The 19,655-nt window shown below is 46.0% G+C and overlaps 1 protein-coding gene across 6 annotated transcripts in view; it reads left to right on the top strand.

Moving 5' to 3' along the window:
* Nucleotides 1–19,655, top strand: part of STAG2 (STAG2 cohesin complex component) — a 2,060,662-nt gene that overhangs the window by 312,438 nt on the left and 1,728,569 nt on the right. For all 6 annotated transcript variants that reach the window (XM_069612659.1, XM_069612661.1, XM_069612663.1 and 3 more), the window contains exons 4-5: nt 2,737–2,793; nt 16,847–16,922. In XM_069612659.1, the coding sequence (XP_069468760.1) occupies nt 2,737–2,793; nt 16,847–16,922 (133 nt within the window). The remainder of the gene's footprint in view (nt 1–2,736; nt 2,794–16,846; nt 16,923–19,655) is intronic.

Raw genomic sequence — 19,655 nt, 5'->3', positions numbered from 1 at the left:
CCATGCCCTGGGACTGACTACTGTCTCCCAGGGCATGTAAAGTCCCTATTTGACTTTACTAGTCAATCTTTATGAATAAAACCAGTACAACCCATCTTACTATGGAGGTACTGGGAAGAGTTAATAATTTTTCCCTTATGTTCATTTTCGAGAGGGTACTGTACAGTCCTCTCTCAAGTTTCTGGCTGGTGGCAGTGGTTACTACCAAAAATATTGGACCGCAAATATTTCCCTATGGGATTTTCCCATTGTCATTTTTATATTAACTTTACTCTGGTAGGTTTTATTTGCCAGAACTTTTATGTAAATTCTTTCTCGTGTCTTTCTCTAAGATCCTAACCCAGGTCGGGGATCCTTTGTTCATCCTTTCGGCGTGCTTCTGTCAAGAAGCTCTCCTTTCTGCGCCACTGAGTCTGTGGTGGACCCATTTTGTGGGAGGGGGAGTAGGACCCCTGGACAGGGTTGCCTCAGCAACCCATGTGCACTCTGCCCTGATAGGCTGGAGGGTCTCCCGCCAGGATGACCACTGTGTGAGTGACAGCTAGGCTGTATGAATGGGGATCTTTTTGCATAAAAGCAGGGTCCCGAGGACTGGAAGAGCAAGACGTTGCCACTGGAACTAAAAAGCCGAAGAGGAGAGAAGCCAAAGACATCTGCACCAACTGAACCACCGGTGAAGCCCTGCTGCAGCGTCTCACCACTTTTCTCCACACAACGAGAGATCTTCATCTGCAGGAGCCTTCTTCCCTTGAGCTGGTGGGGCCAACCAGTTTGCCAATCGCCTTCCAGGACCTGCCTTGGTCGAATCGCCAGTGCCCTGCACTCCGAGACCGGATAGCCAGGCACCTGTCCACCCAGACCACAATTTAAAGGAGCGTAACTTTTATTTCGTTTGGCAGCACCACGGCTGGTTTCATCCCTGGGCAGAGCAGTAACTCGAACCTTCCCCCATGACGAGAGTCTCTCTTCCTCTGCTGGATCTCCCGAACTGCAGGAACTGCCAGGAACAACCCCCACCGCAGGAGCCTCTTCTACATTTTAAGGTACTTTGTTCCGCCAGGCCTCCCTTTTCGTTGGGTATTGCTAAAGGTGTTTTAAATACTTTACCTACCTGTTGGGTTGGCCGCCCCTATTGTCTAACATTCTTTCACCTTCTGCAACCACCTTTTCGAATCGTTTAACAAAGACTTGACTGCAGCTACAAGAACATTTTGCTCCTGGTCTCTTTTCCCTGTACCACTGACTCTGGCACAGGCCTATTGACTCTGGCTGAATCTGTTACAATTGCCTTCTCTAGATTGCTTCTCAACTAGAAATGTGTTGGTGCACCTAACTCTTATAACCACCTTTTCATTCCCACTTTTAAAACTTGTGAAGTGCCATTTTGCTCGGTTTTCTCCTCAGTATTATAAATGCTAAAGTACTGCCTTGCCTAAACTTGTTCACAAATTTAGTAGGAAGTGTTGCTAAGGTGTCTAACAGTATATTCTTGTATAACTTGTTCTTTCCCTCCCTTGTGAGAAATTGCTAGAGTGCCATTTGTGTTTGGTTTTCACTGTGCTGTTTTGCTCAGTTTTCACTCTTGCTCAAACTTGTCTATAATTTAACCAGGGAGTTGTGTATACTTTTCTTGACTGATTTTAACTTGCTTTAATAACTGTGATTAATGTGCTGAACTAGAAGTGTGTAAAATAAATATGTATATTTTTAATACACAGCTTTGGTCAGTGTTGCCTTGTACCATAGTATTGTAGCCCTATTGTGTAAACCCTAAATACTGCTCATCTCCCTCTTGAGATAAGTCTGACTGCTTAGCCACAGCTACCAACTAAATCTTTGTGGTACAGACTGATACCAAAGAGGATTTATTGCTCATATCTGTAGTCTTAATCTTCTGTAGTGCTCCCTAAGGGAACTGCACAGGATTCTGCATAACACTGTGCCACAAACTTTACTGTGAACTACACTGAACTGTGTTATCTCGAGCAAAAGACCTTTGAACAATTGACTTTGGCCCTAAGCCTTTTCCATCTGATTTTTATCATTGTAGTCTCTTGTTCGCTTGCCCTGAGTACATACTTGTTGGTGTGGATTAGTTTCTGTTAACTTCTGTCTTTCGCTCCTTTTTAAATTGCTGGAATGCTATTTTGCTCCCACTTCATTTTGTGAGCTTAACTTTTCTGGAATTTAAGGGGTGTGCTGTATTAAGAGTGAGTTTTAGACTGCTTATCATAGTGTAATGTTATACAACTGAAGAGTGAAATACATGTATATTTTACTCGAAAACCTTGAGTCAGTGTTTGCTTGAATCCTAGTAATTGCTGTCCTTTGTGTAACTATTTGATACTGCTCACTTGCTCTTGAGATAAGTCTGGCTGCCGTGCTACTGCTACCACTTTAACTGTGTAGTACAGGCTTGCACCAACGGTGAAATTGTACTGTCACTTGCAGTCTTAATTGTATGTGGTGTTCCCAAAGGGTACTGCATATAATTCTGCCTAACAGATGGTTAGTGTTATAATCATTGATTTGTGCCCGATAAAGGTAGTGGGATAAAATTCCAGCAAATTGTTCAAGCCTCTTAATCTTAATTTTAACATGAGGAATAATTAAGTAAACCTAAGTGGGTATTTACATTGCTGCTGAATATCAAACATGGGTATCTTCTTTTCTATCCTATATATTGCAGCCATGCGTGGTATTATGCTGATAGTATGGTTTGTCTTCTCTTACTAGACCTTTGGACTCCAATATCCATGATATGGGCCCCCTCTCCTGCAATGCTGGACCAAGGTATGAACTTTTTGTTATTTCACTTACTGAACATATATCAAGATGATACCTAAAAAGTAAGCTTTCATGATTTCTTAGTAACTGCATAAATGTGTTTGCCAACATGTTGGTTGTTAGCCACCAGAGCTTGGTTTGGGAGTTGGGTATGCTTCCCAATTAAAGCATACCACCTTAACTTTAGATGCCTTGGCTCATCTATGGTAGCATTGGACAGGTTACCTAGCTATCCTTGTTGTGGTGTGCAGGAGAGACCGGAAAATACATGCTAGCATCGTATTCTTATTCTGTTGTGTAAGAAATATCGAAACGTGTGTGTTAAGTGTACTTTATATGATTCTTCTTTCGGGCCTACCTTGTCAGGTAATGTAATTGTCGTTTGTGTAGTGCCTTGGACTATTGGTATGGTACCAACGCGCTGCAGGTTGAACGTCCTGGGTGGGTAGAAGTCCATGTATAGGGAATGTGTCAGAGAATTATAGAATGCATCTGCCTTTTAACCAATATGAAGGTAGGTAGGGGTGGCCAAGTCCCTGCTAGTCACCTATGTCGAGCAGGGTATGTGAGAGCAGGTAAATAATTGTGTGCAGCTAGACCACATTTGTATCGTGCGGATAGCTGCATTATAACAGCAGAGGTGTTGTGCAATGCGTTTTAGAGTAGTGCATGATAGGAAACATGTGCAGGTGGGGTGGCTGTGCCTTAGGCCAGTATCCATAGGCATGCAGTGTGATATGTGCCAATGTGTCCTGGCTGGTTCTTGGTTGTATAGATGCAATTGCATGTAGAAGAGGTGAATTTAAAGTGTGGCTAAATTCTGCCCATTGGCTATATAAATGCACCTAGTATAATAGTGTTGTCTACCCTCGTATTCATTTAGGTGCAAATTCATAGGCTACCCTCAGCATTCATCTTAATGCAATTAAAGGTTAAGTTGTATGGTTCAAGTTCATCTGGGGCTTTGATACAGATTTGGTAGTGTCCAAGGGTGCTGTTTGACTAGCTGTCCAGTTATTTCTTTATATTGAATCTGGACAGCCAGATAGCACCAGTGGGTTCATACTGGCCCTAATTCTACCTGGTCTCCTGATATAGGTTTGTTAAATACCTTTGCATTCATGATACTTTGTGGTGCCTTTTAAAGGTGAGCAGAATGGACTGCACTTCGTTCTTTTCACCCATTTCCTACCTCAGTGATTCAGTGCACTGGGCTGCTGGAGTTCAGAGGTCAATTATGGTGTTTCCCAGTCTATTGGAATCCAGTGTCAGTTATGTAATGGCTGTCTGAGCGTCTTCAGGGTTGACTGCTGTGGGGTGACTGAAGAGTTGGTGAAGCTGAGTAGTAGTGTTAGACTGTTTTCTCCAAAAGAAGCACAGTTATGGTGGTGGAAGCTGTGGGCAGACCTACATCCCAAGGTTCCCTGAAAATAATCACGTCTTCCACTTATGCGCTCCAAAAATAAATTTTATATGTTGCACAAATTGTTCAATACATTATTTCATGTGGATTTTGTGACCGTACATGACAAGAAAAAATAAAAAAAGAATACATCACAGTTTCCACTTTTGACAAGAGGAGCTTTTGATTGTATTTGCAAATTCCTCTTTGCTTTTCAATATTTAATGGCTCCTCTGCTCTATAGGTAAGTAGTTATGCAAGATTCTATCGATCTTCTGGATTGTTGTGAGGGTTATAAGGTTCACCCTCTACCTTCTAGGTAAGGTTCACCCTCTACACGTGTTTCACCCTGCTTATGTTGGCAAGTATCTTCAGGAGGGATTTATAACATACAATTGCGCTAATTGAAGATGTCTTGGCATTCGAGGGTGTGCATCGGTTCCGATGCACACCCTCGAAAGCGACCGCGAAGAAGATTCCAGACCAAGCAATATATTCAGACTGTTCACAAAACTTTGGGCATATGCAGCAAACTTGTCTAAAAAAATGGGACGATTAAGGAAACTTTATCCAACACTAGAAGACAGCTTAGACAAGGGAATCCCAAGACATCTTCAATTGGCGCCATTAAAAATTGAAAAGCAAAGAGGAATTTGCAAATACAATCAAAAGCTCCTCTTGTCAAAAGTGGAAACTATGATGTATTCTTTTTTTATTTTTTCTTGTCATGTACGGTCACAAAATCCACATGAAATAATGTATTGAACAATTTGTGCAACATATAAAATTTATTTTTGGAGCGCATACGTGGAAGACTTGTGATTATTTTCAGGGAGTCTATTCTTGACATTGGGCAGCCGCAATGTCCCAAGTTCCACATGCAGCAAACAAATAGCACAATACCAGTGCAACCATTTCTTACAAAAAAGCACCAAGGTAGCTCGCAACAGTTGTTCAGGCTGAACGCACTTTCATACTACATCCCAAGGTTGCATAATTTCAAAACACCAGGTCAGCCAGTTTCAATTGGGGGCTATCGTACTCTGCTTTCATATGTTCCTTCCCAGGTTTTCTCTCGTTTTGATTCAAGATTAAATTTCACACACTACATAAACTGGTCAGTTGCCCTGACAACTGCAGCCCTCGCTGTATGAGGCAACATGTACCATTCATATTCCCATTAAGACAATGTTCAGATGTTGTACCAGATTTTACCTGGGTTCTTCTTTTAGACAAGGTTTACAAAATGTTTTGGACAACAATTGGAGCTCACTCAACCAACTCAACTGTACAAGGGAAATGGGGGTTACATCATGCAGTTGAGCCATAGACTGCTTGGGTTTCTCAAGTGGCGTGACTGTTTAGATTGACTCAACAGAAAAAAAGGGTGTTAAATGAGTCTTGAAAAGATTAACCCTAGGACCTTCGCGTTTCACGATGGGACTTCGTCTCATATTGGTCACATGGCAACTCATCACGTAAACGGTTATACAACTAATCCAGACACCTCCCTTATAAACTGTATCTAGATATTGTCTTTGGTAACATCATATATAGGTTTTGATTCTTGTTACAGAGGAGATCTACAGTCTTCTATGAGCTTGCCGTCGAGGTAAGGATAGACTGGGATGGACTGCCCCCGCGCAGGTGAGCAGCTACTACCGACCTTTCCTTTGAGAATACTTGTGGTGCTGAGGCAATGCTGAAGGTGAGAAACTTGAACTGATAGTGGGTGTCCTCTCTATCTTGAGCCTGAGGTTCTTTCTGTGCGCTGGCAACATTGAAATATGAAAGTATGCATCTTTCATGTCCAATGTGGCCATGTAATGCCCCTGCTGCAGCAGTGGGCTTACCTCTGGCAGTGTTGTCATCCTGAATTTTTGAAGTTTGACATACTTGTTCGCCGGGCGCAGGTCTAAAACAGGGTGCATGGCAAGATCCTTTTTGGGTACAAGGAAGTACACTGAATAAATACTCTTGTTTACCTGGTGAATGGGCATGACTTCTATGGCGCCCTTTTCCAGAAGGACTTGGACCTCTTGCAGCAGGATGCGCCGGTGTTCTGACATGCGTCTGCTCTTCGGTGGGTGGTATTGAGGTGGTTGGTGAAACTCGATGTAGTAGCCGTGGGTAATTCTCTTTAACACCCACTGGTCCGATCCTCTCCCAGGCGTGAATTGAATAAATGATGACAAGCAAACCTGCAGAGGCAGCAACCAGTTTACCCAGGACTTGACATGTCTTACAGTCTTTATCCGGAGGGGCTTTCGCCAAGGACAGTGGAAGCTCCGCCATTTTCCGAGTGGTAGTAACCACCAGGGAGTCCTGTGTGGCATGACAACTCTTGGATAGTGGGTCGGAAGGTGATGGGTGGAATCATTTTTCAACCCGTGTGTTGACCGCCCATGTGAGAAACGGTGACAACAAGGAAGGAGCTAGGTGCTTCTTTATAGAATTGAGTAAGGGGGATGGCTTGACTATTTGGAGGCTTGGTATTCCCTTTACTTTGATTCCCAAAAAGGACGGAGGATTAAGACCCATCTTGGACTTGAGAAACCTGAACAAGTTCATCAGGAAGGACAAGTTCAAGATGGTTACCCTTTCTCATATCCTTCAGGCTCCAACCCCAGGACTGGTTGCTATCATTTGACCTTTAGGATGCTTACTTTCATGTGCCAATCCATCTCAAGCACAAAGTTATTTTCTCATCAGTTTCGAGTTCTGCCATTCGGGCTGACCTCCACCCCGAGAGTTTTAACCAAGTTGATGGCAGTAGTGGCAGTGCACCTCAGGAGGGGGGGGGGGGGTAGTATTCATGTCTACTCCAACCTGGATGATTGGTTTATCAGAGCTCATTCACCCGAGCAAGCCCGGGAATGTCTCCGTATAACCTGCCACTTGCTCCACAGACAGGACCTCTCCCTCAATTACAAAATGTCCCTTATGATACCATCCTTAGGACTCTAATTTATTGAAGCAGTGCTAGATACTTCCTCAGGGAAAGCCTCACCACCTGAGGTGAGAGCTCAACACATTCTGCAGATGGTAACAAAATTTCAGAATGCTCAGCATCTTCCCTCCTTTGATTTTCAGAGGTTGCACGGTCTCATGGCATCCTGCATTTTCCTGGTGCCAAAGGCTTCAGAATGAGATCCCTTCAATGGACTTTCAGGACACCATGCTCCCATTCTCAGGCAAGATGTCGGACCAACTGCACATCAATCTTTTGGAGCCAAGGGCGTTCAGACTAGCACTGAAGGCCTTCTGCCCTCTGTACGGGGAAAGAATGCCCTGATAATGACTGGCAACACACTGGCCATGTACTGCCTCAAGAGAGGAGGCGTAGGGTCACTACCACTGTGCAGAGAGGCAATGAAGCTCTGGTTCTGGGCAATTCAAGAAGGAATGTCTGTCGGCAGTTCACCTAGCCGGAGAGCAGAACACGGCGGCGGACGCTCTGAGCAGGCAGAGCACAGTCTCCGACGTATTCGAACTAGTTCAGGAAGTCTGAGATTTTCACCCTTTGGGGAACCCCTCAAGTGGATCTGTTCGCGACCGGTGTCAACCTGAAGTGCAAACAGTATTGCTCGAGGGAATTTCCCCTAAGAAGAGCTCTAGGAGGTGGGTTCGTGGTGGACTGGGAATTTCCACTCCTATATGCATTTCCTCCAGTCTGTCATTCCTCATGTGATTAGGAGGTTGAGAAAGTTTGGGAAATCATGATTTCTGATTGCTCCGGATTGTGACAGGAGGTTGTGGTACCCGGATCTCTGGACTTGTCCATCTGCCCTCTAATACATCTTCCACAAAGAGAAGATCTTCTCTTGCAAGAGGAAGGTCAGGTTCTCTATCCAGAGATCAAGACACTCATCCTTCATGCATGGTTTCTGAAAGGCTAAGATCTAAGTATTGGGACCTCCCGGTTGACATAATGGAGATTTTGCTTTCTATATATGTCACACCTATGGTGCTCTCCTTTCTGTTACATTTCGCCAATCTGGGGCCCCAGTTTAGAACCATTAAGGGCTACCTAGCAGCGCTTTCCGTTTTCAAGTGCTCCTTGGAGGAGGATTCATATTTCAAGATCCCTTTGATTGTCACATTTTTGAAGGGCTTTACCAATGTATACCCACCGGTTCTGTTCAATTTACCGGTTTGGGACCTCAATCTTGTGTGAAAGTTTTCAACATGTATTCCCTTTGAGCCCCCTACACTAATGTCCTTTGCTTATTGCAATAACACCAGCCCGCAGGGTAAGTGAGTTGCAGGCTCTTTCTTGAAAACCTACTCAAACCATATTCTAGAAAGACAGTCACTCTCAGGGTAAAACCTTTACCGAAGGTAGTCTCAGACTTCCACTTGTCACAAAAAATTACCTTACCGACATTCTACCCACCTCCTCATCAGGGAAAGGAGGAGGAGAGGCTACATAGACTGGACCCAAAAAGGGCTCTGTTTTTGTATATCAGATTGGCTAAATTTCACCAGGTTGATCAACTTTTTATTGATTATACTGGTCCCAAATTGGGCCTTGCAATCACTAAACAATATCCAGATGAATTATCCTGGCTATTGGCGAATGATAGACTAGCGGGAAAGAACCTGCTGGAAGGCCCAAGGGCTCATTCCACAAGGGGCATGGCAAACTCTGCGGCTCTTCAAAGGGGTGTCCCAATACATATTTGTTCAGTGAGTCACTACTGTCTGGATTCTTCCTCCAGTCGGAGGTTTTTTGCAAAAGCTGTTCTCCATTCAGTCCATGTTTAGATCTAATTGGTACTCCCACCTCCTAATTATTACTGCTTTGGGAGTCTATCATAAGATGAGGAATATGTGGGAGAACACAATCCTTTCGAAGAAAAGTTACTTAACCCTGGTAACGTTCTTTTGATTGGATGTTCCTCCCACTTATTCCTAATCACCCCTCCCAGCCTACCCTACCGTACAATATACATGTTATTATACTCTATGCTTTCTGAGAGCCTACGGTGTTGGGAACGCCTGGTAATTCCTCTTCGGAAGGGAAAAGGAAAATAGAACTGAAGCCAACGGGCGCAGTTTGCGTTATTTATGCTGACGTCAACAGAGGCCCTCGAGGGACATCAAATCGATCCTGCATACAGTGCCCTGTCGGAATAACATTCATATGCCGCAAAGCTGGAGAGATATATTATCATAAGATGAACATCCTTTCGAAAGAACTTTACCGGGGAGTAAGTAACTTGTTCTACTCTCCTGGCAAGCTACAGCGATGTCCAATGGGGCCTAGTCCAAGATGGCCTTCAAGAGGTCCTTGAGCCCACCCTGTTGGCGTTCGTGGCAGAGGGCAGACTGGTTACTCACAAAATATTAAAGATCACTGGCTGAGACTGCTAGCTCAGGGGACTTAAGAGACACGCCTGGTTGAAGAACTCTGGCTTTAAACCCGAAACTCGGGCCTCTCATCAATAAACCAGTTGAGGACTCAAACCTTTTTGGGAAAGCTGTTGATGACACCCTTGAGACTGCGAAGAAAGAGCACGAAACATTGAAGTCGCTCAGCCAGATCACGGCTAAGCCCTTCCACCAGCGTGGAGGCTCGAACTCCCGCCGGTCCTTTCTTGGACAATCTTTCTCCTGCTCTACCCATGGACAAGATGGGCAATATGGCCCAGGGAGTAACTCCCCCTCCCCACTCCCTCCTGGTCCTCTGGCCAAGGCTCTTCTTAAAACAATATCAACAGGGAGGTCCGTGTATAGCCAAGAACTCTACTCCTGAAAGCTCCCCGGCCTCCACCTTGGTGACTCGCAGGTTCAGGTCTCCTCCCACTTTTACCCGGTCAGGGTTTGCTCATTCTTTCACACCTGGGAGGGGAATCGCATCAGATGAGTGGGTGTTAAAGAAAGTCACCCACAGCTACTGCATTGAGTTTTACTGACCACCTCGATACCACCCACGGAAGAGCAGATGCCTGTCGCCAGAACATCTACACATCTTGCTGGAAGAGGTTCAGGTCCTTCTGGAAAAGGGTGCCGTACAAGTCGCCCCCATTCACCAGTTAAACAAGGCTATTTATTCAGTGTACTTCCTTGTACCCAAAAAGGATCTCACCATGCACCCTGTGTTAGACCTGCATGTAGCAAACAAGTATGTCAAACCTCAAAAATTTAGGATGACAACACTGCCGGAAGGAATGCCATTGCTGCAGCAGGAGGATTGGACATGAAAGATGCATACTTTCATATTTCAAGGTTGCCAGCGCACAGATAGTGGTTTTCTTTTCTATCATTAACCTGAGGTACTATCAGTTAAAGGTTCTCCCCTTTGGCATTACCTCAGCACCACAGGCATTCACAAAGGTGCTGGCGTTAATGGCTGGTCACCTGCGCAGGCAGTCCATCAGTCTCTTTACCTCGACGACTGGCTCAGAACAGAGGATTTGTATGGAACATGCCAAGCAAATACCCAGAAGACCGTAAACCTTCCCTTCGTCCTGGGCTCCTCGATCAACGAGAAGTCATCCAGCCTAGACCCCAATCAAGTCAAACAGTTTCTGGGGGCTCTAATTCGGACCAAAGACTGCCTCATCTCCCCCCCCCCCCACTCCCGGTAGGGTCCAAAACATGCTGTTACAGATCCCTCAGTATGTTGCCAGTCACCAGGTGACCGTACGCAAGGCCATGCGACTGCTAGGGATGATGGCTTCTTTCGTCTACCTAGTTACCCAAGCACGTCTGTGCATACACCCAATGCAAGAGAGGCACTCCAGCCAATGGTCAGACCATCGACCAATGAGACGATCTAGTGGTTGTCTCGGCAGCCATCGTTCAGTCTCTGCAGGGGTGGTCAAGGGAAAACCTTCTGCAGGGAAAGCTTTCACCACCCCCGCAGTGGATGCCACTCTCACCACAGCGTGGCAGGATGGGGGAGAGGGGGAGAAACGGGGCTCACCTCCAACAGACGGCGCATGGTGTGTGGTCCCCACCAGTAGCATCCAATCACATCAACTTGTTGGAAATGCTAGCAGTGTTCGAGGCCCTGCATGCCTTAAAGACACACCGCCAGGGGAAAACGGTTCTAGTCCTCACAGCCAGCACTACGGCCATGTATTACTTAAACAAGTGGTCCCCCACTCTCTCTAGGGCTGTCCAAACTGTCCCAGAACATATGGAAGTGGGCTCTCAAACCCATGTACCTCCTTTCACATGTTGCAGGGGAACTCAATCTTCTGGCGGACGTACTCGGCAGAGACTTTCCCTTACACTTAGAGCACGAGTGGTGGCTACAAGAGGACATTGTACTCAACGTTTTCGCAGAAAGGAGCTACCCAGAGATCGACTCGTTCGCCACTCTGGAGAACAAATGCCCCGATTATGCCTCCAGGTACCCTCAGAACTGCTCCAAGGGGAACTCTTTGGATTACGTGGTCTAGGAAATGTCTACGATTTTTGCCTTTGATTTACCTGTTCAACAGAATAGTACACAAGATGCAGCAAGAACCAGTCAAGATGATTCTGGTGGCCCCTATGTGGACCCGCCATCCTTGGTTCTCCCATCTCATGGTAATGTCAGTCTCCCCTCCCAGATAGCTGCCATGCCCGTACAACATGCGGTCTCAAGACTGGGGGGGGGACACAAACGCATGCACACACGGCCACACAGTCCATAGAACTATCCACCTTTTTCTAGAACCCCACTAACGTGGCAGAAAGAAGCATCCACAAACTGAATGCAAGGAGAGCAGTTATCTACTATCTGCAAAAAATAAAGCCACTAAGGAAAACAAACCAGTTTTGCGTTTTAGTGGCAGCTGATAAAAAAGGGGATCCTGTCTCTAAATCTGGTATTGTGATGCTGTAAATGCATTGGAGGGACAGGGCCTCCCTTTCCTTGTCCTGTAGTCCTGTTTCATTTGTGTTCTGTATTTCTGCCCAGGAGTCCATGTGGGACTCCTGGCAGTGCAGCTCTTCCTGTTTTTGTTTTGGTGTACAGACCCATGGGATACCCTTATGGAACCCATGGGTGAGGGTGGGGTCCAACCCTGTGCCCTAGTGTGTTTTTAAGCACCTGTGTGTGGCCTAGAGAGCAGGGTATGGGCTGGTGGCAGCTCCATGTTGAATTTGACAGGTGCTCCAATTATCCTCCATTTTGGGGAGACCCAGGCCCTGCCATTGGACTCAGTTGATTCCTGATGGCGAAACAAGATGGCCCCTGTGGCCTCCTGATTTGTATTGCCTGCTACCTTGTTTTCCCAAAGACCTGGGAAGCCTTGACTCTGTCCCTTGCCCCTGACTGGCTGTTGAGTGGAAGTTGGAGCCTTCCCAGTGACTATGTTGGGTGTACACCTTGTGGGTGGGATCGGGGTGTATGGGGTGTGACCAATATGCACTCCTTGTTGTGAATGTCTGGTTTCTAGTATGAAATACAATGACTGAGATAACCCTGCCCGAAACTGGTATGAATGCAGTGTTGAATGGCTGGGTATTTGTCCCAATGCACATTCCTTGGTGTGAGTGTCTGAGAGGGAGGAGAATGGCCTGAATGCTCTGTTTGCCTGCTGAATGCCCTTCTGAGTGATTGGTTGCCTGACGAGTGTGACCCAGCAGAATGAATGGAAGATCAACTAGTATATCTGGGGGCCTCTTACTGCTAGAATTCGTTCAGAAGCTGAAGTTGAAACTGACGCTTCTGAAAGCTGCTGTGACGGCAAGACTGATCCAAGAGAGGACCTGGTTAGGCGCACTCTTCCTGTGCTCCGAGGGACCATCAAGCACTGCTAACCTTTGCCGAAGCTCCCTGGAAGTCAGACCCTCAACAGGCTGCCGACCGGAGACAGGGAGCACCGAGGAGAATGAAGAGAAGCACTGGACATTCGGTCCACCGTTGTCGAACAGGGTTTGCAGGCTTTCTATAATCGCTGGGGGCCTGTCGAAGCTGTGTTGCCCAGAAGAGGGGACTGCTTGACGCCATTGTCATGATTCCTGCCCCTCATGTCCCCAGCCCTCCAAGATGTCAGGCTGGAGCCAGGCCACAATCACCTACATGGCCCTCAAGGGCCTCTCCATCCCTCCAAAGACCCACTTGGAGTCAGACTTGGCGCTTGTGGCACCAGTCTCACTCACTCCCATAGCATAACATTGGGAATTGGACGTGTAGTGCATTGATGGGGGCAAGATGGATGCCCCCACATATTTCGGTTCCCAGAACTGCATGTGCAGTCTAGTCTTTTGGGTGTGGTTCAGCGCAGAGACACCTGGGATACCCAGAGACTATTTAAGCCACGCCCAGGCTGAGAAACATGCTGTGTTTTTTCTGCACCTGCAGCGCGACACTCGCCGTGTTCGGATCGGTCTCCAGTGGGCCTGCATCTATCTTCTGCACTCAGCTCCTGCAAGAACACAGTTAGGAACAGCCTTACCTTGCGGCGCTTCTGCCCATCATTCATCGCTGCTTCTGTTCTGCGGGCATCTTCGGCGGTGTCATTCCGATCCTGGCACGCCGCTTCCTAGGGAAAAGAAAAAAGGCATTAGTAAGCATTCAGCAAATCTTCGCTTATTTTTAAAGACTGTACGAGCTTCAAACGCTTATTTGAATCCCAGCCGCTCTGAGGGAACTCTGTCCCCGGAACTTCTCATCCATCTGCAAGAGGGAAAAGAGACTCCAGGTTAGCGTGGAAACCTCTAGAGGCGCCGCATACCGCGCTTACTCACCGCATTTCTTCATAACCAGCATCCACGCTGAAAACGTCGCCGCACCTAAAAGACACAGAAAAAGAACTCGGTTCAATACAAATACAAAAGGGTCGCATCGTGCATCACTCACCTTCAGCGCTACTCCTATCAGCAGCACGTTGCCATCCCCGGACTCCGGCCATCATCTAAGGAAGGAAAGGAACAAAGTTAGAGGACTGTTCAAATGACTCATTATACTTGCCTGTCGGACTCTTGCCAGTGAAGTAACTAGGTAGCAACAAGCCTGCATCAATCAACGCGCCCCTGCGCTGAAAGCAGGACGGAGAGCACACTTCCAAAGAGAACAAGGTGAGCTGTGGATCAAAGGGAAGGGTTGGACCCTGGGGAAGAAGGGGTTAAAGCACACAGACAATAGGGAGTTAAACTCTACCAATCTTGTGTTTTAGGCCCAGTCTCCAGTCGAGTAGAATCCAGGTAAGGGTTTGAGGTCGTAAGAGGTCAGAACAGGCTGAGTGACGTCCCCGTGGATACTAGGTGAGCGTTACAGCCGTGCCATCGACGACCGGAGCCGCACGCTCCATTAAGACATTTTGATTCACGGATGCGCTTGTCTGCCCCGCCGCCCGCCTTATCCCGCCGGAGAAAGCCAGGCTGTCGACGCGCCTTGGAGCATCTGCCGGTGGGTTTCCCACCACCCAAAGATCGTAGGGACGCCAGACTCCTCTACGCTGGGCCACAGTTCTTCACAAGCTCTTTGCGGTCCAGAACTATCGACATCGAGGTGCCCCTCACACCTCTTCCTTGCAGGACATCTTTGCTCCGTCGTCGACTAGCAGTGCTGGGACCGAATCTGCTTCCTCGACGCAGAGTTAACTTTCTCCGAGGGATCTCGACGATCCGTGGCTCCTGCTTCAAAGGGAGCCGCTCAAGAAAGATCCGTGGATGACTCGTCGTCGAACTCTGCTATTCCAGGTACATTGGGGTGGTAAAAACATTATAGAAGGAAATAAGACTTCTAGAACACTACATGGACTGGGCTTGTAGCATATCTTTATTTTACAGGTTGCCCAGGTTTGGGGGGGGGAGGAATCTCCACACAGAATTGTCTAGGTAACATGGCCAGTATTGTGCCAATTGTTCTAACCACCTGCTTTCTTCCAATGTCTATTGTTGGTTACCTTTTATTAAGTGATTTGTGACATTTAACCACCTAGAACTGTATGTATTTGCCATTGTAGAATAACTGAGCACAAAGTGAGTTATTGTGTATATAACCATGAATCTTAATTATATAAAGACTGTGTTTAACTAATTCAGTGTGTGAACATTCCTTTGTGGGTGCTTGGACTACACTGTACTTAAGAACCAGCCTGTATCACCTCCTGAGAAGCTAGGCCTTGATTGCTCGTCCATTGCTACCGTAATAGAGAATCTAGGCTTGCGTCCTCTGTGCCTCTCCTCTACCATATGGAGAGCAGGAGTACAGACACCCCCTCCAGTCTTTACAGGTATGTCCAAGTGGATCGTAAACTGCATCACACTATTTCACTCTTGCAAAGAGAGATCTACCCTTCATGCCTAGAGCACTCTACTCAGGTCTCATGGGCTACCATAGCATTAATTGCAAATGTTTCTTTTGATTCCATTTGCAAAGCAGCAACCTGGAGTTCCCTACACACCTTTACACAGCACTACTGCCTAGATACACTTTAGGTCTGATTCTCAGGTGGGACAAGCAATGCTAAGACATGTGAATCTAAGAAGATTTACTAGCATCAGAAGACATCCATTACTCACCGTAATAGCATTTCTGATGATTGGATCTTCTTAGTCACATGCACCCACCCTTCCTCCCCTCGTGGAGTAGAAGGAACATAAACCTCTTACACCTTCTCTCTGCTGTACTCTCTCAAGCTGACTCTAAGGCTCTATCAGCAGAAAAAAACACAACCAGAGGGACCTCGACGCATGAGGGATTGTGAGTACACTACATGTCACGTTGGGGATAGTGTTAGTCATGCCCATGTCGACATCCACTTTCGATCTTCGAAAGAAAGATACAATACTCGATTTCCACTAGATGTCCGAGTGTATGCACAGCATTTGAATCAAAGCAGATACAATCCTCATCAAAAATGCTATTACGGTAAGTAACACGTCATGTTTTTGCATATAGTGTTCTTTGGGCATGACTACACCTTCCTCCCTCGAATGAAGTCTGACTGCTCTGAAACAGCTACAATTAATGTGCATTCTTTCCTTTTGGGTGGAATTCTGTTTTACCCTTTGGTAGATGCTTCAACCTCTCGCTCCAGAACGATTTGCAACAGTCTTCCGAACAGTCACCATGTGGTTTTCTGCCAAACCCTTGCTCATGAGCAGCATTGTTTCCATTTAGTGCACCATTAAGAGTCGAGATGTGAATTTAATTTATTTTTAAAGCCTATGGTCATTTTCCATCCAAGACTGCAAAGCTCATCGGTGCAGTGGATGCATTGAGTATCAGACATTGTTACAAATGTTGATGACGAGTATTGTATTCCACTTTATTTCTGACAGCCAGGGTTATTAATTTTGCTTGTCAAATTAAATTGTATACTCTAGTTGTGACTTATTACTTTTTGAAACGTCAGTTTTGGAAGCAGCTTGGCTCCATTGAATTTGCCTAGTCTATCACTCTCCTCTCAGTTTTGGATTCGTTGAATATCCCCATATGATGCACAGAAGTGCTGGTAAATGTTGTCGGATACCATGATGCTTTTTTGTGCCCACTAGCATTGGGTTCAGCCCACCAAGGGGTTTTGCATGTGTCACATTTTAATTACCAATTCACTTGTCTGGGTCTCCAGATTTGTTGGTATCTGTACCTTCCATCATAATGTTCTAATACAACCATTCTCTTTCTAGAACGTGTAATGTGTTTGCTTTTTTTTTTTTTTTAGCTTTGAATTACTTTGTTTTTAACTTGGTTTTGTATTGTTCTAGGGAAACTGAAACACACTTTTCTTCTGATGATTTTGATGATATTGATGGAAAGAATCTAAAACCAGTCAAAGCAAAGGTATGTCATACATTTTTTTCTGTAGTTGGATTGCTTCAGGACTTGATCATAATGTACATGTTTTAAGCCTGCATAATAAGCACCCTCAAAAGGATTTTGGCCCATTGATAATCCTTTACAGGAACCGGAAGAGGAGTTTTATCAAATTGTTGTGCCTCCCTAAAAAAGCACTGACCATATCAGTATTCATGAAAATGGGCCCCCTCCCACCGTGATAGGAGTTTCAATTCAGACCAATCCTGGTACTGCTAGGGATACTTGGAATTGAGAAACTTGTAATGGCTAGGTATATGATTTGAGAACGCTCCTATTGGCTGACTCTGCCCTGGTTTTCAGTGCACTCTAGCCATATATATGCCCTGCAGATTCTTGAATGGTTGCCAGCAGGGTTTTCAAAAATGCTTCCATGCTACCTTTCTTTGTGCCCTCAGATAGCCCCTGTAGCCTGACATTGTTCCTTCCCGATCTGTCATCAAGAACGAGTTTGAGTGCCTGCATCAATTCCTTCCTGTGCGCATGCCCATTGTCCTTGAGCTCGATGCACTTTTCTGTACCTGACGTCCTCTCCCAAAATTTGCCAACATCCTGCTCACTTGGGCCATGGAGATCGACAGTCTATTTTGTCAGTGATCGGTTTATTAACCTCCAATTTGAGTGCCCTGAGTTCTGCGCTTGAAAGGTTGCCAGAGGGCCCTTACTCTGCTTTCACTTCCTCCCCAGCATCACTTGCCACCATCTGATCATGTTTCTGCCCAGTCTTGGGAAGATTGTCTCTAGTGGACCACGCGTTGCTCTGTGCGCTTGCCCGACTTCCTACCCCTCCTTCTTTAGCAGTGTGCTTTTCAGTCGATGGGAGAGCCTCCAAGCTTTCCAGAATGTTCATAATCTCTGCTGGACATTCCCAGGTAGGCCCTTCAGTATACCTCCCTGCCTGCTGACTGTAGTGTGCCTGGTGCCTTGCTCTGCCCTCCCCCTGCACCACTGGGTGCTCCTAACATTGCCTATTAAGCTGCCCGGCAATTGAAATAAGTTTCAGCGCAGCGTGAGTTTGCTTGTAGTGCTTTCAATCCTGCTACGATCTGCTGAGAAGCAGCCAGCATGCGGCTAACATCTGGCACCATCTGTCTTCCAAATCCAGCAGCGCACCCAGTTCAGCTTCACTCTGTTACTACCTCCCCTGCCTTGCTGTCTGAAACTGCGCCCTCCTGCCATTTGTTGCACACCACCTTTCTTGTCAGTTCGCTCCGGTGGTGCTTTACTGGCCTCCCCAGCCTCATTTAAGTGCAGGGCTACACTCCAGCACTAACCCACATGGTCCCACATGCTCTTGGGCTCAGGATTCCCACCTCACTGCTGGGTGACACTGGCGCCTGCAGTATTTGAACCGGCAGGACATGATGATTTCGATGATGATTTCGAGGGTGAGGGTGATTTGGCAGTGATGGTGGTGATTTCTTGTTCTGTGCTCTTGCATCATAAATGTGTGCAGCAGCAGTTACTGTGCCGGGCAGGTGCCTCTGCTTCTCCTATTTTACCATCCTGTTCACCAGCTTCCTTTGCAGGCTACCGACCGAGCACTGTGGCTCGCAGGCCTTTCTTCGGTCTCTATGGCAGCGTGTCTCCCGTGTACCCCCCAGCAGTGGTTTGGCAAGCACTTTAGCCGTTGCTTCCCTCTGCGTTCAGTAGTTTGATTCGGTCCGCAGCAGGGTTTAACTGCTTTACTGTCGGCAGAGTTGCAGAGGTTTGGCAGTTAGCAACTTACTTGGTGGCCACCTTGGCTCCAAGACTATGGGTACTCCTACTCCTAATCCTAACACAAGCCTTGAATTGGTTGATTAGCAGAGTTGGCTAATTAACCTTTTTATTTGCAAACAAACTTTTGATTAGCTATTTTGTACAATTGTTTTTAATGTCACCAGAGGTTATTCTTACCCAATACATAAAATGTGGAACAATGCAACATGTCCACGTAGTTCTTAAATAATACACTAGTGCATGGGTCTGCAACCTTTTGGTTCCCTGGATGTTTTGGAATCCAACTACCATCGGTCTTAGCATCCATAATACTTGTAAATTGAATGTCTTTCAAATGTAAACTTTACCTGCACATACTTTTCCTTAAAAACAGACTATAGTTACCTTAATAAAATATCTTGATTACGACTGGTTTACAATGATGATAAAAAGAGATGATTGCTTCAATCTAGATTGGCCCATTTGAAATTGCTGTGAACAAAAGGAGGTTTTGGAGAGCAAGAGAAGAATGAAGGGTGAATCGTATGTTCTTTTTAAATGGGTCATTTAAATAGACAGCTGTGCTACACAAGTGTCTAGCAAGTGTTTACGAAATGATTAGCAAATCTAGGGGGAAATGTAGAAAATTGTGATGTGACATTGCTTATTCTATGCCTTGATATGTGGTTTCATTTGCTTGTCATCTCACCTGTACCCACTAGCAGTGTTTTTTTAGTGGCATTTTAGCACCTTCAGGATTATGGAACAATTGTTACGCCCCATAATACATTGGTAGAGTGCTTTTGAACCTGCAGTAACTGTGCCAAACCATAACTTTGTTTTCTTTTGCTTGGAAGATCTAGTGCAACTGGAGCTTACTTGGAGACTTTGTACAATAGTTGGTTTCCTAGAGTAAATGCAGCTCATAAAACCCTACTAAATCCAGTACCCACACCCAGTGCTCTTTGTTGGAGAAAACAGGAGAATTTAGAGATGACA

The sequence above is a fragment of the Ambystoma mexicanum genome, chromosome 5p (genome assembly GCF_040938575.1).
Source record: "Ambystoma mexicanum isolate Mex_15411 chromosome 5p, UKY_AmexF1_1, whole genome shotgun sequence".
Classification (NCBI taxonomy): Eukaryota; Metazoa; Chordata; class Amphibia; order Caudata; family Ambystomatidae; genus Ambystoma; species Ambystoma mexicanum.
The sequence above is the reverse complement of the archived record's forward strand: the minus strand, read 5'-3'. Positions and strand labels throughout refer to the sequence as shown.